Here is a 21,501-nt window from a genome sequence, read left to right on the forward strand (position 1 = left end):
CCACAAGACTGCAACGATAAATTGAGGGGCTTGCCAGAAGATAAAGAAATAAGACGAGTAGAAAATAAAGATTTCCGCTACACAATAATCAGACACATTTAATATTTTTATTGTAAATCTTGATAGTTTATTTCGTGAGGTCTGTAAAAGGTATTCAAATTGAATCAGTATTTGTTTGACTGGTCACAACTGGTCATATAGTAAATGATTAGATTAGATTAGATATTTATTTATTAGTCCCGCAGTGGGGCAATTTCAGGATTACAGCACCAAACAGTGTGAAGTGCACACAAGAGACATCCAAACAAGTAATATAAATAACTAACGGTAGAAAACAGTAATATCTACAATACTGATTTGTCTGTGGGGGTTTTATTCAGTGGGGTTTTATTTTGTAAAATGTTGCAACAAAAGCTCTTATTGAATTCCTTATATCAACACCGTTTACTCATATATTTTTATAATTATGCTGACTTTTAAAGGAATTGCAATGTCCGTGGGGCTTTTTGTGCCAATCAATACAATCAATAAACTTCTCAGTTAATGAAAGCTTTAAAAAATATATACTAATGAGGGAGTTTCACTGTTCATTGTGACTGGAAAACGTTAGATGGCAGCAGTGCGCCCTCATCGCTCCGTTTAGCTGAGTGGAGCCTCGAAGCCCACGGGCTGAAATGTGATGCTTTGCGCATCAAAACCATCCGCGCCTCTCCGTGACCGCGTGAAAACCGGAGTGAAAACCCGCGTTCCGGTTTCAACCCGTCACATTAAAACTCTCGCTGTCTTCCAAGTCTCGTATGAGCGGTTCGACCGGCAGCGATGCTTTTATTTTGACTAAAACTTCGTACATCCGGTCGCGTCCCGGCTACCCCTCGTTAACTTGACACAAGTGACCGCATTTATCTCCACGACAGGGAGCCTGCGAGCAACAACTTTCTCAGATTGACACAGAATGGAGAGAAGCTGACGCACCGTCATTTACCGGACCGTTAACTTTCCTGCCCAAGCTTTCCTCATGCCAGCACAGCTTTCGCGCTCTTTAGACCAGGAAAATACAAGTGAAAAATAGTTTTGTAACAGTTTGAGCACTGAAGAGCTGACAATTTCTCCTAATTGTTTTTTTTCCCCTTCTTCTTTTTGGACGCTTTAACCGCGTTATTACGCATGATGCGCAAAGAGATGGCTACTCTTTGGAGACACAAAACAGGAGTACGACATGTTTTTTATGCTTATCTCTCTATTTCAGTAGTCTATTCTTACAATATAGACTTAGAACATCCTTTGGTGTTTCGCGGACCAAATTCTAGTTTTTTTGGCTACTCTGTGCTGGAGCATTATCATGACAACACTCGCTGGTGAGTCCCATGTTTTACTGGAAATGCTGTAATTTTCTGTCAATGATGCAAGGAATTTGTACTTTTGAAACAAATGTCTGAGGGTCTCCAGAGCTCAGGCTGCATCCACATGCAATGCATACAAAACAATAATGCCTAATATTCTTAATGAAACGCCATTTATGTTACTGTAACTTTTTGTGCTTGCAGAATATTTGTTCTTTTATTTCCAGGTTTTAGTGATACATGTTAAAGACACTGCAAGATGTTTGTCTTTCCTCTATCCTCTCCTCATTTCTGCAGGGTAATAGTAGGGGCTCCAAAGGCAAACTCTACCTACAGTAGCTCTGTGCACTCTCCTGGAGCTGTATATAAGTGTCGAGTTCACAGCAACCCAGACCGCCGCTGCACAGAGATGGATCTGGGAAGAGGTCAGTCCCCGCTGCCTGCAGCATACATATGAGAGCATTGACAAACAACACACTACTCTACTGCAGCCTCAGGGCAACTCATGAACCCTCAAACGATGAAAAAGTTCACTTGGTAGTTCAGTCCACACGCAAGTTGAGCTTTCCTGCAGCTTTTTCCTCCCTTTGCTTGAACTCCCCCACGCATCTGTTTTGTTTTATCAGAATAATGCAGCCTTATACTCTTAACAGTGCCACATTTGTTCTTTTAGTTCTGAACTTGCTTTATGGAGACATCCAAAAGACAAGAGGGTCCTGTGTGCATAGGTCTATAAATATTTTTGATCAATATGATTTATGCTTCTGCTAATATTTTCCAAGCATGTGAGCCAAAAAGTGCAGCTCCCCCCCACCCCCCCTCAGCCACGGCTCTGTTCTTGTGGTCAAGAAAGCCGGTGTGCAGGCGTAGCTTTAATATTAACTCTGTGCTCAGTCAGTGTGTCACCAAAAAAAAAACTACATTATCGCAGCACATGGCAGGCCTCTGGGAACACACACTGACACACTACATGCTACACAGCTACATGCCATTGTGCTGAATCCGTTGTCTGCTGGAAGAAGGAGAATACACTTGAGGAAGGGAAATAGTAATCTATTATTTAAGATCAAGTTGGACTGTTAAAATGTTGGCCCTGGAATTTAGAAGTGGGAATTACTTTATTTTGTTCTTCTAACTATGCACATTCATGTAAATATTAGTACAAAGCAGTATGCACCTTATAGTCAGTTATTGTTTTTTATTTATTTATAAGCGCACTTTTGAAATGTCATGATTTCCTCAGCCTTGAATAAATTGTGATGAGCATTTTCATCTTATTAACCAAATAATTCATGCAACCCTAAAGGGATCCTATTATTCAAAAATATGTGTTTATACTGTGTGTCAAATATCAATATTGATATCAACCTAAGAAAAATCCAGTGTCTTTGGGCTCGACTAAATATCATAATCAATTTTTTTCTTTGAGTAAATTTGACTTACACTGAGTCAACATCCCACACACATGAAGCAGATATGAAGACTGAAACAGAACTCAAAGAGCTGCAAATGTCTCTTTGAAGACATCCTCCGTCCTGATGACTCAAACTGCTCTCATTGTCTTTCAGGAAACAAGCCGAGAGAGTCGTGTGGGAAGACGTGCCAGGGGGACCGGGACGATGAGTGGATGGGGGTCAGCCTGGCCCGCCAAGACAAAGCCAACGGCAACATTTTGGTGAGTTCAGGGACGCAACGCCAAATTGTATAATGCGAACCATGTACACTCGTAAAAACAGAGCATATTAGACCGACATCATTGCCCCTATAATGTCTTACCGTAAACCACGCTGTTGAACCACAGCTGGTCTCGACATTACAACCCTCCTTAAATAAAAGGGCCGTTCCTTCCATTCTGTGTTACACACTCACGAGCTTTGACTTGCATAAGTCAAAAAAATGAACTTAGATTTCCTTTGCAATATTCAAAGCTGGAGCAACAGCTGAAGTCAGACAGATTTGGAAAGTGCTGAGTGGTTACATAATACTGTGAAACATCTACCTCGTGTTAGGAGCTGGAAGAGTCAGTGGAACCGGGTTTGTCAAAAGTGGAATGTTGTTTATGAAGATGTAGAGAGGGATTTAGAGAAACCAGAAGACTAACTAGTGGTGCTAATCCCAGGGGTGCTTGGCTGGGTATTTGCACAGAGATCATAGGGCAGCTGGCAGAGTTTGTTTAGGCTTCAGCTCTCTGCGGTGGTCCCGTCCAAGGGCGGCCTTTCATTAAACGCTCTCCCCCAGTGCCCTGCGCTGCGTAGCGAGGGAACCAGCGGCCTTCCTGGTCGGTTTGAATGCGACTGGTGGGCCGTCAGCTCTTGGAACACTCAAGACAGGTGTGTGTTTGAATACCTGTCGTTGATTGTCCTCCGCCTATAGGAGCCAAACAAATCACGATAATTCCTCCCCATACAGACGTCCAGATAACTGTTTGGCCTTTTAAACCTCTTATTACTTTCAATATGTTTGTGTTTGGTCCATTTTCTTTTATACCTCAGTAGAATGTATTGGCATGATTTTTGAACCATGACCCACAACTTGAAGAGTTCTTGGACTTGTCAGGCGTTGGAACTCGAGCATAGAATAATAAGATGCGTGTAGCTGCACACTCTTTGGCCGGCCAGACGGGAATATGATAAAAGAAAGGTGGTGACTTTCTGCCACGTGTTGCTGTGTTGCTTTGAAAAAAATCTCATCTGAATGGACTCAGGTTTCTGTGCAACAGGAGGGAAATGGCTGCTTGGCAGATGTGTACAGTGGTGATTTCATCTGTGCTTTCAGTGAAGGCCTTGTTTGTGACCAGCGAGCCCTTCGACTGAACAAGACCATGACAACAGCACAGACTTCAACCATGAAAGCCTTCTTCGCTCCTTCAACATAACAGTTGCTGCAAGAGCTCCTTTTTGCTGTGTTTATATCAGCTGATTTATCTTTTTTGTTATTTTAATTTGTAAAATATGTTTTACTCATGCTGGTATTGCTACTACTGTTATCCAAGCCGCCGTCCTTTGAAACACAAGTGTTTCTCAACGCAGCACCGTGCGCACACAATCTGCCCAGCTCTTGTAGTCATTTAGATTGGCTGTGCGTGTGCGTGTGCGTGTGCGTGTGCGAGGGGCAGTTGGGGGGTTAAACACCGCGAGGGGAAATGAAGTGAACTTTGTCTGCACAGAGGCGTCCAGATCTGTCCCCAGAGCCACAGGAGCTCCACCGCCATCCCCCCAGGATACTAAATTATTACCACATTTACACGTTCATGTGGCCTGATTTGTGCCAGAGTTTGAAATTGAGTCTATATTATTCTGTTTGCTTATCGATCTGTGGAATGTTTTATTTTGAAAAACACGGCGTCAAAATATTGTTTTGAGAATTACTCACTGTCAGTCGTAGAAATGAAACCCCTGTGATTCAGCAACAGCATAATAAAGTGGGAGTTTGTTCTATGTCTTTTGATCCGATGTCTGAACTTTTGGCTTCTCCGGCTCCCCGTTAAGGCCCGGAGGAGTTCTTTTTGAAATTAAAACTTTTAAAAGACAAATGTTGAGTCGAAGATTTCCTTGCTGCATGTGAAATGATGCTGAGGAAACTCTCACGCTGCAGATGAGAGAGTCCCACCACAGACGTTACGGTCAGTGGATGGGCTTTACTGCCCCCTCTTATTGACGATCATTTGACAGCCGCAGAGACACACTGACTCCGGCCCAGCGAGGACGGGCTTTCAATAATCACAGTGGTCGAAGTCTGAAAGTGTTTGTGTTTACGGCATGAACATGTGTCTGAGTTTGCTCTCTCTCTCTCTCTCTCTCTCTCTCTCAGGCCTGTGCTCACCGCTGGAAAAACGTCTACTACGACACAGAGCATATCCTTCCACATGGATACTGCTCCATCATTCCTCCCACTCTCCAGGGCAGGACGAAGCCGCTCATCCCTTGTTATGAAGGTACAGTGCAGGCGCACATTTGAACCCATATCTGCCTCTCACATTAGGCAGACACAGACAGGAAAGAATCAAATGCGCTCCTGGATGTAGGCTTAGTCCAGTGGCTCACAACCTTCCTTTGCCTCATAATTCCTTGAAATTAAGCAGATGGAAGGTTATGGGCTCAGTGTGGACATTTAAAGTGTCATCTTCTGTCTCACATAGATTAAAAAAAACCTGGATAACAAAAAAATGAATAAATTGGTCTGTTTATCCATTTCTGTGGTTACAATTTATGAGCATGTGATCTCTGTAGCCAGCACATCAGCACCATCTGCCTCTGACCTCTGATTGGTGTTCTGGCCGGGACGTCTAGTAGCAGCAGAGCCTTGAAGTGTGATCCGTCTTCCTCCGTCCAACACGAGTACTTTGGCAAGAGCCAGCTTCTACTATTGAGGGCTTAACAAATCCGAATATATGAGCATTTGCCGGTGGAGATGGAGAGTTTCTATTCCCTGAGCACCTTTTTGCAAAAGAAAAACATTTTCTGAAAGGTGTAACTAAGCCAACGGAGCACATATTTAGGCTTTCCTAGAAACCAGGTGCTTTTAAGGAAAGATTTAATTGCAAGATAGAGAAATCACATTTTGTTATGACTGTAATAAATCCACTCCATTTGTGCCACAGGTTATTTTCTTCACGCACCGTCTACTACACTAAAAATCAAGTTCCATTTAAAAATTAAAGTACTGTATAAGCTGACTCATGCAAATGTTTTCTTCATATGTTTTAAAATGTGACTCACAGCTATTTATCAAAGCCTGTTTTACACCTTAATGGTGCTCTCGGGTCAGGATTTCACTTCCTTCTGTGTCTCTCGTTGCCGTCAGTAGTGGAGAAGCAGGCACCCTGTGCATGGGGCCGTATTGATAGTGCATTTTGCACAGATCCAAGCTCAATATTTTTGTAACCCGAGAGCGGTGTGTCCCCCGTCTTCTTGTTGCACCCCTTCTCCCAGTCTGTGTTCTGGCCCCAGACTCCTCGCGGATAGGACTGGGACTTTGACTAGCTCCATATGGAATGCAGGGAAAACTCCAGTAAATGCTGGCTCAAGCACACAGTGAAATAATTTGTGGTTTGTTTTTTCTTACAGACTATAAGCAGAAGTATGGGGAAGAGCACGGCTCGTGCCAAGCCGGGATAGCGGGAGTTTTTACGGAGGTCAGTAACGGTTCTTCTTCATCTTCTTCATCGATGTAATACTCTCTTTCTGTTCGTCGCCGGTGGTCTTCTGAACTCTGCCATCTGCGCAATCATGGCACTTCATCAGTCAGTTCACTGTTTGGTAAACTGAGCACGGCTTCAAATGCAATAACGATTGCATTTTAATATTACGTGCTGATAGAAACTATTATTTCTCTTACACTGTCTCTCATTTTCTCACTTAATTGTAGGATTTCCGTTAACATTCCCACAAATTTCTAAGGATTATTTTTTATCACGCTTCGTTAACTTTGACCCTCTAGTAGATGGTTAGCAGATGAATTATATAGATGACTAAGAGGGAAGTTGTTTTAGATGTCAAATGATGTGGAAAATTATTCAGTCAGATATAAATGAGTATTTGTATCAAAGCAGCCGGTACTCTGCTGATAACTCTTAGCTTATGTTTCCATAGGAAGATACAGCAACCTCATGACCTGGTGTGGTTCCACAAGATAAAAGATTTAAGAAAATAATAAGTTTCCTTTACTCAATTGCACAGATGCATGAGAGTTTTGTATCAACATGTGACATTGTCCTGGGTTGAACAATACATTTTGTTATCTTACAAAATGCCTTTTTATCTGCAAGCCGTCTGGAAAGCTGAAGCTGCTGCAGTGAGCAGAAGTGGTGAGACAAAGGACAAATATATTTAACATGTAAATGCATTTGAGCAAAATTAAATATTGACAGAAAAACATTTGCAAATGAGGAATACATTGTAATTATAATTTGACCAGTTTAGACACTTTTGTTTTCTCTGCGCTAGCAGTATAAGTATTTCCTGATGTTGTCTGTGAGCTGCATGTTCTGCAAAGGACCCTTTCAAGTCTCGAATTACAGTAACGCTCAATTTGGCACATACAGTTAAGTACAGTGGACCGTAAGGGACTTAAAAATGTGTCTTCGAAGCACAGCTGTGCCCTCAGGGTGAAACCATTCTTCTTGGTGAGAAATCAGAATGTTATGTCATTTTTCTTTTTACCTTTGCTAAGTAACATTGTTTCAGCTTTCTAGTTAGATCGGTGCACATCTCAAGCAACTCTGCCAGAGCCGCAAACAACTTTTCAATCAGCCAGTCAACAGAAAATGATTGTTTGAAACATTTATTAATCGTTGAGACTTGATCAAACATTCTGTGGTTTGTTAATGTGAGGACTTGCTGCCTTTCTCGATGTATATATATATATATATATATATATATATATATATATATATATATATATATATATATATATATATCATTGCAAACTGAATATCTTCAGGATTTTGGACTGAAAAAACAAGACATTTGAACACGCGCCCTTGAGCTGTGTGAAACAGTGTTTGCTATTTTCTGACATTTAATAGACCAAAATGGTTTTCCTGTCACGGATACTGAAATGGGATCATTTCACATGATCTGCCTGAACATTTTTTCTTTGACTTGTGTGTTTCAAGAGCCTTTGAAAATGTTGTTCACGGCTGTTATGAACATTTAAAGCAGTGTATGACATCATGTTTTAGGAATTTGTTTAATTCTTGAGTAAACCCAGATAAAAAAAACCACAATATATAAGCTTGAAAGTGCTGTGCAGGTGAAGAGCTTATAAGCAAAGTCTTATTTTAATTTTTTTAATATTTGTGTGTGCGTATTACCTTTTATTTAGTCAGCATCATGTGAAAGCTTTAAATAACACTGGAGTGAAACCTTGTGACCTAAAAGAAGAAGCTATTGTTTAAAAAACAAAAATAAAGATCAGCAAACCCACTTTGTTCACAGACTGAGGACGTCAGTGTTGATCTGTTAAAGCATTTGAAAAACCCAACTTTAGAGAATGTCAGGAATTTAAAGAAAAGACTTCCAACTGTTAACCTTATCCTTGTCTGAACCGTGGTGCCCAGATGTTTGAGAGCACAGCACAGGAGATATTAACCGCTGAGTGAGGTCCTTACCATGTCGTTAAGTTTGGCGACTACACACATCCTCTGAGATGGACGACACACTGTCAGGTTTGGACATCAGGACTCCGTGAGCAATGGCTACACACTTTTAGGGCAGCTGAAACAGAGCCAGAGTCTTAATTGCCGTGCTCTGGACCCTTTATTATCTGTGGAGCGTCACAACAAAAAACCTGTGAACAACTCATTTTACAGCTGTCAATTTTGCCTGGACTCTGAATTCCTCATCACATCAAAGGAGGCCCTTTCAGCTGGCATGCATCTGGTTGTGTGGTTGAGAGCAGATAACACAAACCAGTCTGTGGCCACTGGTTAACCAGACGTTCACCCAGCAGCACTTCCTCCTTTTTTCTTCAGCAGGCAATAGATGTGCATACAAGGGTAAATCCCGTCATGTGAACGAATGAATGTGATTTTCATTTCCAGGAGCTGGTGGTGATGGGAGCTCCGGGGTCATACTACTGGACGGGGACGATCAAGGTGTACAACATGACTTCTGACTCTTTCTACAGCCCGAACAAAGAAGACGTTGACTCTCACAGATACAGCTACCTTGGTAAGAAGTTGTTAATGAGGATGATTGTGTTGAAAGTTCAAAATATAAGTAAACATGTGCTGTAACTGAGGATTGTTTCCAGGCTATGCTGTGACTGCTGGACACTTCTCCTCTCCTAATGTAATAGACATCGCTGCAGGGGCGCCTCAGCACAGCGGCAGTGGAAAAGTAGGGACTTCTTCTTCTTCTGTCTCATTTCCAGCTGTTGAATTGAAGTCATCTTGTGTTGCTTGCTACACTAATTTGCCTTTCTCCTGCACAGGTTTACATTTTCAAAATTGACGGTGTGTCTTTGGTGAAGAGCTTTCAAGCCTCGGGGAGAATGGTATGAGCTCAGATGTGGTATTCTTCCAGTTGTCTCTGGCAGCCCTGTTTTTAATCATTAAATTACATTTAATGCATTGAGGCTATTGTTTTACCATTCAACCATATTTTGATTCAACGTACTCTGCCTCAGGAATCGTTTTGATTCTCGTGATGCTTTGCAACCAGCTACTCTGATTGCTTTGTTGCAGACTGTTTATGTCTGCCTGAAGTGTTTAGACAGCAACAGCGATTTAAAGAAGGAACACGCTTGCCAGAAAGCAAAGCCAAGGAGGTAGCTAATGCCTTCCATTCAGAGTAAATAAAAAGAAGTCGGATGGCTTTAAGACGTAATAAAGATATGAAAGGGGAGGTGAATCCAGTCAGAGCGTGAATCGTATGTCAATAGTATGAACTGAAGAAGAAATGTCTGTGATCTGACCCATTGCTCTGTGGCTCGGCTTGGTTCCAGATGGGCTCTTACTTTGGCTCCTCATTGTGTGCAGTTGATCTGAACCAGGATGGCTTGTCGGACCTGCTGGTGGGGGCACCCATGCACAGCCAGCTCCGGGATGAGGGCCAGGTGTCTGTGTACCTCAGCAAGGGCAATGTGAGTGGGATCCGGGGTTCAGTAGGAACATGAGACCGTAACTCGATGATTTATTTTACTCCGGTGTGTCCGCTCTCTCTGATATTTCTATCCTGGTGTTATTGTCTGTGGTGTACATTTTTAGATTTGCTCATGTTTGGTTTCTTCCTGACCATGTTTGTTATCATGAAATTAGAAAAAACTGTGCAGCATTGTGGGGACTCGGCTGTGAAATAATTTTAACCGACCAAGACAAGAACTTCTGTTTGTACATTTTGTATTCATGAGTTATTGAGAGGAAGTTGAATGTTTGGTTGTTAAATTGTTTGGGATAAAAGCCAACTAACTGCAGTCGTGGCCAAATAATTTTATTGGAGAGCTCTAGTAATTTCACTGCAGCAGTAGACTGAAGGACTTTTCTTTTTTCTTCTGCCAGCTCACCATATAAATCGTTATCTTGCCTGCTTCTGTTTTCAGGGAGTGATGGAGGAAGAAGGTGTTTTGAGTGGTGACAATGCGTTCAATGCACACTTTGGAGAATGCATTTCCGCAATTGGAGACATAGATGATGATGGATATCAAGGTCAGTACAGTAATAACTTAGTAGTAGTAACATTTAGAAACGGCATGCAGGAATTCATAAAGATGTTTTTATAAACTAGTGTCCACTTACTTGCTATTTTTACCTCTGAGCTGTAAGTAGTAATTCAATAACACAACCTGAGAAGTTTAACTGAAAGGCATCTGAAGCCTCTGACAAGAGGTCACAATTAGGCACTAGTATCCGTTAAGGGGTCACAAGCCAAAAAAGGTTGGGAACCACCAACATGATTCTGGATGTTGAACATGTTTTTGTCCATTAAACATAAATCACTCGTGTTGTACAGCAGTCTTGACCATTTTTACAACTATGCCACAATTTCTTAATTTTAATGGCAGCCACTGTTTTAGTTTAGTTTACTATGATGTGAAACTTTCAGCAACTTACAGTTAAACCTTCTTGACACAATATCCATTTGTTATATTGTTATTGTTGAAGTGCAATTGTTTTTTGTGTCCTCTGATACATTAAGAGAATAGTCTTTTCAAAATGATTCTTATGACTCAGCTTCTGCAACGCAAAGCAAAACAAAGATTTTATTAATTTCCTCTTGTGTCTCAGATGCCAGAGAGTCCTTAAATGCACCAAAAAGGAGGTCTCTTGAAATTCAAAATGCCTGGTATTGTCCTGTAACATTTAACTATCTCTGGGCATGTAAACCATTAGCAACGCTGGAGCCACTGGTGAGCGGTCAGAACCCAGGTGGGGGTCTTGTTATGGTCCACAAGGTCAATGATCTAAAATCCACGCAATGGCACACACTTTTCAAATGCATTCATTGCTATTTGTGTGACATTTTGCTTTAGTCATGAAAGAAAACTATTTCCTCTGTCATCTAGTAAGTAATGAAGTCACACAGTTAATGTTCCCCACATCAGCTCACAAGCAATCGTTGGCTGTTTGAAAGTCTCAGGAGGTGCAACAAAACCCGTCATTTTCACAGACATTTTGTTTTCATTACCCTGCGGTGAGGGGGCTCTTTAGAAAATATAGCCCTCTTTCACCCTTGTGTGCATCGTATGTCATCCAGATGCAAACCAAATTATCCAAACACAGACATACATTTACACTGTCTGTTTTCCTGGCACTCGCATTGGCTTGGCTTTGAGGGCTCGACTTGGCGGTCATCTCACACTCGAGGCCGGAGCTGCTGCTTGGATTCATCTCCGTGCAAGATACGCCTCGAGGCTTGCAGCCTGGCACAAAGTGTGTATTTGTGTGTGTAGAGAAAGATGGCAGCTGGGAAGCATAACTCATCCTGTAACTCTTCGGTGTTGGAGTGACGAAAGAACCAGACTTGCTCACCGACTGACAATCTATTATTTACAACCAAACTGCTACTATTTAATTTGAAAGAACTCCTGTAGAAATCAGAATATACCAAAAAATATGAAAAAACACTTAAATGTAATTCTATCTCTAACATAATGAGTTAATCTTTGTGTGAGTGCCATTCATTTAGCATTTCATGCTTTGGTATGGTGCATATGGCCTGGAGGTGTTTTGGTTTATACAAATAAAGTTTATATATGGAGTTTCTGTGCAAATGGGATAAGGAGACATTGTTTCAGTGCTCTTGCCAGCACTTTATAGGCTTGTTTCCACTCTCTCAGAGGTCACATAAGTCTTTATGGCCACTAACAACACATAATTGTCTATTAAGAATCTTACTGGAACAGCTTGTTTCCCAGGGTTAATGAAGCTCACAAACACACACAGTCATATACATGCTCATTCATTTATTTTCACAGAAACACTTTTGTCCTCTATTTGTTTCTCAAGATGTAGCCATAGGAGCCCCAAAAGAGGATGACTATGGAGGAGCCGTTTATATCTACCATGGGGACGCCAAAGGAATCATCAGCAAATACTCGATGGTAAGAACTCCTCCTAGTGTCGCACAACGATTTTTTTTTTTATAGAACTAAGCAAAGGATTCATTTTTCGAGCTGTCAAAATAGCTGATGTGTGGTAAAGTCGCAGGTGGTGATGTTGCCTCGGGAAACCCCACGTAGCTCTGAATGAGAAGCAGGCCTCTCTTCATGGGCTCCTTTTTTTATTAGTGACTACAAAGTATTTCAATTTTAAAAATCACCTGCTTAGCCGCCACATCATCACCACTGAGATGTTTAGAAGTATGGAGCGAGAACCTGGAGGTGACTTGCTTAGCTTAGCATAAAGCCTGAGGGATACAGCTAGCTTCTGGCCAAAGCTAAATCCATCCACCTGACAGCATCTCCAGAGCTCACTAATTGACACAATGTATCTTGTTTGCAAAAACTTGTGTAAACAGGACTAGTTGCAGTCTGGCAATCAGCTGAAAAAACACAGCAAAAATGTTGGCTCACATGTAACACATGACTTGAAAGCTGGTATCATCTGTTACAGAAACTGTCTGGGCACAGTGTAAACCCTGGTCTGCAGATGTTTGGCCAGTCAATCTCCGGCAATGTGGACATGGATGGCAATGGATACGCAGGTAAGAATAGAAAAAGGCTTAACCACATCAGGAAGATGAAAACATCAAGTAGGAAAGGATGACATGATGAAATATTTATTTTTTTCCCCCTGGTTTTTGATGTTCATGCTGATTATGCAAAGCAGTGCACAGACTCATGATAGAGGCATCTTGTTTACTGCGTTCCACCGCTGACATTCAGACTTAGCCAGCATGACAGTTAAAGACCTCTGTGCATTGTTTGGGATTTGCAGGTGTGACAAGTCAGCAGATGTTGCATTAACATCATTATATCCTCTTTATGGCTTTCCAAATCAACCATGTTTATGTTTGTGTTGCAGATGTCACTATTGGAGCTTTCATGTCGGATAGTGTGGTCCTGCTGAGGTAAGTAACCGGATCTATTTCTTTCTACTTCTGAGTGGTCTTAATGTCCAGCATTTCCCACACTGTGTTCTTGCGTCTGTCCATGTGGTTGTAGAACTCGGCCTGTCATCACGGTGGATATCTCCATCTTCCTGCCCGTCTCCATCAACATCTCTGTGCCGCAGTGCCACGAGGGCCACCAGAACCTGAACTGCTTCAACGTAACCGTCTGCATGCGCTTCAGGGGAAGACAGCTGCCAGGACAGATAGGTGAGGACCAATCCTGACAAGAGAAACCTCAAAAAAGTTGTCAGTTCACACTCAAAGGGACACTGAACTACCTGCTGGAACGAAAACATATTTCTACATTACCGAATAGTAAGCTAAATAGTAAGCTAAGTAGATAATAGCTAGAAAAACAGAGTACCACAGAGTTGCAGAATTCCGAATACTTGGATCATAGTTTAGTTTTTGTAGCTTAAAAGAATAGTTCAATATATTTGAACATTTTCTTATTAGTTCATTTTGAAAATGAATCTCAAAAGCTGTAAATATCAGTAGTCATGTGTCACTCACTAGTGTTGATCATATAGAGTATTATTTTAGTGTTGTGAGGAAAATAAATTCATACTCCTTGAACTTATTGTGGTCATTTAAATTGGGAAAATGTGTAAACATGATCATGCTGAGTAATTCTCCCCATGCTTGGAGACAGTCGGTGTGGTTGGCCTTTGGCCTGTCAGTTTGACCCATGCTTTACCCATCATCCTTTGCTAACGGGCTCTTGGGTGCGGTGCCGGTCGAGTGCTGAGGTGCAGCCCTGTTCCAGTGTTTGGGTGTGGTCATTCACAAACCCCCAGGGGAGCAGGAGCCCTGTCGTTAAATAATAACTGCGTCCTGGCTCGCAGCAATAAGGCCTCTCTGTTCAGCCGTCTGGCAAACGCCATGGAAAGTGTAGCACGATGTGTTTGGTGACTCCCTTAATGAAACCTTCCTTTGCCTCCTCTGGAGTGAGCTCATGGCTTTCCTCTGTTGGATGGAGGAAACGGTAGACGAGGGTGTATTGGCCACCCTTCTCACTGTTTTACCAGAGTGACACCCTCTTAAAGCACTTACTCCAGACTGAGGCTGATTCATTCAGAGGAACGGAATTTTAAATGACCAGAGGCCCAAATATGGTCTTCTCGGAAATGTTTGCATCAGGGTTAATATTACTCAATTCAAAAACGTGTTGTTGTGTGTCTCAATGTCACTAAGACAAGGGCTGGAACCAGCAGGAATGTTGGTATTGAATATTTTCTTTCACAGTAATGCTGGTTCTGCCCCACCAGCCGGGAAAATAACCTGTTTTGGTTGCTAATATTTGCTATCTGTTTTTAATGTATAAATACAGTTTTAGCTAACATGAATACATTGGTTAATGTCTTTGCTGTCTAGTCTCAAGATGAAATTGAAATTCTTCATTGGTCCAACCATTGCTTTTCATTCAGTTTTTAAACCTTGAGGCAAATCTACTAAAATTAGCTCTGTTTTCATTGCACACCATGGCACGAAGGGTTCTTGTTAACTTAAAGTAATATCAGATGATTTGACTGAGAAATGTCAAACATGTTCCCATCTTCTTTCTGTTAAGGCAATAAGTGGTCATTCCCCCCCCAACCCTTCCATGTTTTGATGGCAATTAGCAGAAAACCAAACCCTGCATACTTGAAGTTTCTCAAACTCATCTTTTGCTGTCAGTTGATGTTGTGTGTCACAGTGCTGCCATCTCTTTGCAGAGTTGCTGTATAACTTGACAGCTGATGTGGATAAGCGACAGAAGAGCCAGCCTTCCCGGGTCTACTTCACTCAAAGCGGTTCTCAGATCAGCCAGATAAGCCAGCAGATCAGCCTGGACATCAACAGGGAGGAGTGCCAGCGCTACACTGCCTACGTTAAGGTACGGTTGGATTGTCGGGTCTTAGCGCTGGCTGTGTTTGTGTTGGGTTGTCCATGTGCGGCTCATGTCCTCAGCTGAACTCTCCACTGCTTTCACATAACCTTGGGCACGCTCACCCTGCAATGTTGATGTGTGTTATGAGATATTTGCTTATGTGGTGTGTTTTTCTTTCTTATCTGGTTTTGTGGCTTTTGGTCAGAGCATTAACGTATGCATGTTTCCAGTTAAAGTGTTTAGACAGATCCAAACAAGAGGGGAATTAAGAAGTCAAGATTCTGTAAGGTCCATCACATTATCTCGTCGTGGTGTAAGATCAGCGGCTGCGGATCAGCAGGCATCGTCTGGCAAGCTCTTTGTGTCACCCTGCTGGGTTAGGTTAAAGGTAACAGGCAGGCTCTTAACGGTTCGGGAAACCATGCTGCTCAAAACTGACAGAAACAGGAAACAAAGTCTCCTTTGTCATCACATAGTCCCTGTATTGTGTTCCTCTGGGATTTACCCGCGTAGCCTCAGAGAGGGTCCTCGTCCTGAGGGCACCATCCATGTTTCCCCTCCTCTAATGCAGAGGCCCACTTCAGGCCTGTACATTTCCCTGGCATTCTTAACAGTGCTCCCCGAGCGCTTTCACCGTGGGAGGCTGAGCTGCCGACTGAGGGGGGCTGTCATTACCACGCCTGCCTCTCTTCCTTCAGACTGTAATGAGAGTCAATCACACAGAGCAGATGCAGCAATACACTCACATTATTCATCCCAACATGCACATCACAGTTATCACGGTTCATTCAGTGACGTCTGCCACGTGTTTGTTTAGGCTCTTCGGTGAACACCGGATAGAATAATCTAACGTTTCAACTTTCATTTTCACTTCTCTCCATCTAAGTTTCAACACACAGAGCATTAAGAGTAGGGTAAGTAGGGTGTTGCTTCCCCAAGTAAATCGGACATTTCAACACTTCTTTGGGTGTGTGGGTGGCCGAGTAAATTATCACTCAGTCGAAGCTCGTAGCTGCCACATATCTTTAGCATCTCTCTGGCTGTGAGATAGACATACTTTAAGTGCCATCTACCAGGCCAGATATTACATGAGGGGCGAACGGTACTTTGCAGCTATAGGTCCTAATGTTGCGGGATGAAATAACACTTTGGTGTTGTCAAAAGTATAGTAATTTTTATAGACACAGTTGCTTCAGTATTTAACTTTTACATTTCGATTGTTGTACGATTGAAGCAAACAAGATATAATATGAGTATCCTTTAAAGGTGCTGATAGTAGGATTATTATTTTTTTACCTTCATTCATATCCGGGCTAGTTGTTCCCATTGTTTCCAGCGTCTATGCTTAGCTAGGTTTACTATCTCTTGGCTCCAGCTTATTCAAATATATAATATGTTTATGAGTGGCCTTTAAAGGTGCTGATAGTGGGATTGTTTTTTTTTACCCAGCGTTTATGCGAAGCTAAATTTACTATCTCTTGGCTCCAGTTTATTAAAGGATATAAGAATTGTCTAACTATTCCTTTAACACATATTTCAGTTTCCAGATGACACATATAACATTACACCTTTCGTCTGTAGCAGTATTTGGATTGGCTTGACTGAGGTGTGAAGTGCAGCATGGTTGCTGCTCTAGCTGTGTGGATTGTCATTTTTTCTAGTTTTGTGGCCACAAACTCCACCTGCTCAGCAGCTAAAAGAAGAGGTGAGATTCCTAGAGTTACCATCAGCTGAAAAGCCACACAGGACGGTAAAGGCGTGGCGCTCAAATTATCACTTCGCCAAACTGTTTACAGGCTGAAAACCCTTAGATATGTATGAAAAGGGGCAACAATTGCGACCTTGCAAGATAACGGTCTGCCATGAGTCCTCATCTTGATAAAGTATGTGTTTTTACTGCAGAGAAGAGCTAAAGAATCACCATAATCAGAGATGATCTGGCTCCGCTCTTAGATGAGTAAAGTCTGCTTGCCCAATCGCATCATTTATCTTCCTCATGTGTCTGTGCACATGAGCCAGTCCTCCCATTCCCCAGAAGAGGTATGCTAATGGCAACCAGCTGGTTGCTCGACTACATCCTCAAGGGTTGGGTGGGAGGGATCATGCACCCCCGTCCCACCCTTTCCTCAGCTAAAACACAGCAGGGTGCTGGGCTGCTGTTGAGTCAACAGGAGCTGCATGCTGGCGCTGCTGATGGAAAACCCTCACGTCAGAGCCGGTTGCTCAAGCCCCGATGCATGAGGGCTGGTGGAAGCGGGCCATGAGCTATTCTGAGCCACTCTCGCATTTGTAAATACGCTCACTACCTGTAGACCCCATTTGTTGACTTTATGCGTTATATCAACACTTTAAATGGACCTCAGGTAACAGCTGACATTTATAATGAACTGTTAAAGGATTTGTTCTGATGCGGCATCAGGACTGAAACAGACACGCTCAATTTTCACCATGTGAAATAAAGTACAAACTCTTGACCAACCACTCGTTCTTTCATGCCGTGTTGAGGACACAAGGGCATAGTTAGAGTTGTTCAGAGAGCACAGAGTACAGAAGTTAATAATTCAGTCTCTTAACTCTTTTTTTTTCAAGAGTAATTCCTCCTAAAATTACGCAATTTTTTTTGTAGTTGATCATTTTGAACATGTTTTCATTGGCATCACAGCATACCAGCCCTCCAGATGGTCTTTGTTTGATTATTTTTAGCTAAATAAACTCCATGCAGGCTTTTCCTTCACTTGTACCTCACATTGAGGAGGGAAAAACAGTTCCTCGCAGTGATGACTGATGAATGATGAATGATTTTAACAAGAGAGCCTTCGACTTTAAGCGGGAATTCATCAGTTTAATGTTCTGCATTTAGTAATTTTGAACAGTTGGCATGTTTCCCTTCTGGAGTATAGTAGTGTCTTAAGTCGATGAAATAGCTTCACTTGAGCCCTCAGTAATTAAATGACAGAAAATTGGAGCAGTTCAAATATAAATTTAAAACCGATAACTTGTTTTTGCCTTTTCATATATTTTTTTATATGCATATAATGACATACATTACTGTGTACTAATAATCTTATGTAGGTTGGGTATGAAATGGAGCACTCTATATAGTAGTGGCACCTTAAAGAGTCACAACTTAAAGAGTCACCAGGGAAGACATTTTACTCTTCAGAGTCTATAGCCTCGCACTAAACACAACGTACAGCTGAGGCAAATGGGAGTGACATTAGTTTTGTTCAGGTATTTTGTCATAAACTAAACTATTAAAAGGTTAAAGGATCACCAAAGTCGGTTCTACTCATCCTGATGGAGACATGAATTGCGACTCCATATATCATGGCAGTGCATCCAATAGTTGCAGACGTTTTCCTCTGAACCCCAAAAACGAATTAGGATACATCATCTGGGAACCATAAATGTCATCCAAAATGTGTTAAAATATATAAATAAATATATATATATATATATATATATATATATATATATATATATATATATATATATATATATATATATATAGCCATCCATAGAACCATGGCTGGACAAAACAAACAAAATAATTCAGATCATGTTTTATACTTTGTTTATCTATGTATATGTTGGCTGAAGGACATCATTGTCTTCTGATTTAAAATGCTACGGACGCAATGTCAACATACGTCTTATGATGAACTATAAAGCATTCAGTATTCATCGTGTCAAGTACTATTTGGTTGGAGGCTGGCTGTTATTGCTCACTTGGCTTTGGTTTATTGCTTGTCTTCAAATTCATCTAACTGTTTCTTTGTTAGATGTCCTGCGATATATACATCTCGCGGCACGTTTACGTCTTTGGCACTTTACCTATCGTCATGCACATGTTTTAAGTCCAGCAGTCCATCACAGCGCAGCGCACGTGAGCCTTGAAATCATGCCAAGAGCCGCTTCCATTTGTGGTCATGAATGGTGTTGTGTAGCTCTGTGGAAGCATCGCAGTCTCCAAGGAGGAGCTAAAAAAGGCATTTAAAGCCCAGCCTGTAACAGTTGTCTGTTTAATTTAGCTTGTAAAGTATCCTGCTCACTTTCCCCTCCTCTTTCCTCTGGCCTACATCCCACCAAGCATGTGCCGTATATCTCATTTCCCCATTACATTTGCTCGGCACCACCGGAGTATTTAAAGGACCACCAAACTTTATTCTGTTGGCTGCTGCTGTCAGTGGGGCAACTGCAGGATGAACATTTATCTGTCAAAGCTCAATGCACTGAGGCCCTCACAAGTCTCTTATGACTGAATGGAAAAACAAGATACATGTTGGATTTGAACCATACAATGCAGGAGATTATCAGCCTGGGTAGATGAGCTGATGGATGATGGTCTATGAAGTTACAGAATGAGCCAGCTTGTCAAAATTCTTACCTTTGCAAATGCAATTGAAAGGATGATGTTTTAACCTGCCTGTGTGTCTGCTTGTTAGCATCATGCAGCACCTCATTCATCTCTCATTTGGTTACATTTGATGGACAGATCCATCGTTTGTTAGAAAACAAAGCCAAGATGACAACAAACATACACTGCAGCTTTACAAGCTAAATAATATGTCAATGATTGTGTTCTGATCTGTATTCTGTTATGCATTGTTAGCTCTACTTGTATGTAGTAATACACTATAACAAGCGGCCTGTATCCACAAATGACTGACTTGGGAAATTCGGCTCTAGCAAACGATAAAGTTAAAATAGTTAAACTAAAAGAATTTATCAATTTATTGATGTGGTTAATCTGCAACAATTTGGATCAAGTAGTTTTTTAAATGAAAATGCCAAAAATTACTGTTGGTCTGTCAAAAAAAGAGATTTAAACATGTCGACTTTTGGAGAAATATGAAGAAAAAAAAATAGTGACAATATAATATTTAAGTGACAATATAATATGTAAGTGAAGTTTCTAGTTTCTTTACATTCTTGGATATAGTGCTGGACAGGAAGTGTCGTTTTCAAGACTTGAATTTTTGTTCCACAAAAGTAACTGACGGACAGTTTACTACACTTTTCTGTGATTGGCCACTTTCCTGACAGTATTTGAACGACATTATGCAGTGAAATCCACTAATCCGTTCCCTCCAAAGACGTCAAAGCAAATATGAAAAAGAATTTACGCTTACTATTTGACCTAAGTCTGCTCTGCATAGACAAACAGGACACCCTGGAGAGTAACGCAAAGCAGGAGTTCCTGTCGCTGCATCCTAAAGAATCTCCAGTAAGACAAAGTCCCTAAACACCGTCTGGCACGTGGAAACCCAGAGCGGAGCCGCTGCCACACTGCCTGCTTTGTTTGCCTCTTTACAGTTCAACAGAAACGTGGAATTCCCTTGATGCCGTTCCCCCGGTTTCATTTACCTCTGGCCAAGAGAGCTGATACAATGAAAGTATATAGCAGGACGGTAATCATATCCAGCTGTCTTCTATTACACATGGCAGCAAGTCTATTTATAAAGACGATAGTGAAAAAGAAAAAGGGTGAAATATACGAGCAGTGCACTGCGATAATAAATCGAGTGGAAAATGACACAGGCACTGTCATATGAATAGGTTGAGCTGAATGCTTTGTCTGCAAGTATTAGTGTTAATACTTTGTACTGGATACTAAATAAGAGCTATCCAGGTTCATTTTAGTTCAGGGTAATATTTTGGTCAGGATTTCCCTACATGGTCGTGTCAGAGTGAACATTAAACAGTTCTTCTCCAGGCTTGTTTTGGGAGTGCACAGCCAACAGGCTTTTGCTCCAGTAAAACAAGTCAAATTGAACAAGTTCCTCTCATTCATGTGCATTAGAGATGTAAGTGAGGTATTTAGTTTTGCTATGGCTGCTCATTAGACATGCTCATAGTTAATATATCGGTGTTACTCATATGAAGACTGACTAAAGGTTGGGCAGATTTTATGATTTGTCGCTCTTGGCAGCTAAGCATGCTGGGTAAAATGTTTCCGCAGCCTTTTGGCCGCGGCACTGCCACCCGAGGCTACCGCACAACAGCGTAATGGGTGGCCATGTCCGACCACAATGAAAGACTTTCTCGTGCTGTGGTTCCCACTTCCGCTGCAGAGGAACATGTATGTGCGAGCGGGTGCTCAGCGGGTGCGTGTTGGGTCAAAACGTGATAAGTGTGATGGGGCCTGTGCTTCACCACCAGGATTGGACGACAGGCCCTGATTACTTCATCACTTGGCATCGTCACAGCGCTTCCTTAGCAGCCCCGGCGGCGAGCC

The 21,501-nt window shown here is 41.8% G+C and overlaps 1 protein-coding gene across 1 annotated transcript in view; it reads left to right on the forward strand.

Moving 5' to 3' along the window:
• Window positions 1-1,164: 1,164 nt before the first annotated feature.
• itga9 (integrin, alpha 9) overlaps window positions 1,165-21,501 on the forward strand; it is a gene marked incomplete at both ends in the record, with an annotated part of 42,180 nt that continues 21,843 nt past the window's right edge. Inside the window, 15 exons of the mRNA XM_079229285.1 lie at window positions 1,165-1,355; window positions 1,638-1,765; window positions 2,909-3,015; window positions 5,151-5,274; window positions 6,407-6,474; window positions 8,884-9,013; window positions 9,096-9,181; window positions 9,276-9,338; window positions 9,789-9,926; window positions 10,383-10,488; window positions 12,289-12,383; window positions 12,895-12,985; window positions 13,306-13,351; window positions 13,446-13,600; window positions 15,109-15,269. Of these exons, the coding sequence (XP_079085411.1) occupies window positions 1,165-1,355; window positions 1,638-1,765; window positions 2,909-3,015; window positions 5,151-5,274; window positions 6,407-6,474; window positions 8,884-9,013; window positions 9,096-9,181; window positions 9,276-9,338; window positions 9,789-9,926; window positions 10,383-10,488; window positions 12,289-12,383; window positions 12,895-12,985; window positions 13,306-13,351; window positions 13,446-13,600; window positions 15,109-15,269 (1,689 nt within the window). The remainder of the gene's footprint in view (window positions 1,356-1,637; window positions 1,766-2,908; window positions 3,016-5,150; window positions 5,275-6,406; window positions 6,475-8,883; window positions 9,014-9,095; window positions 9,182-9,275; window positions 9,339-9,788; window positions 9,927-10,382; window positions 10,489-12,288; window positions 12,384-12,894; window positions 12,986-13,305; window positions 13,352-13,445; window positions 13,601-15,108; window positions 15,270-21,501) is intronic.

Source organism: Taurulus bubalis (genome assembly GCF_910589615.1).
Source record: "Taurulus bubalis genome assembly, chromosome: 14".
NCBI classification, from domain to species: domain Eukaryota; kingdom Metazoa; phylum Chordata; class Actinopteri; order Perciformes; family Cottidae; genus Taurulus; species Taurulus bubalis.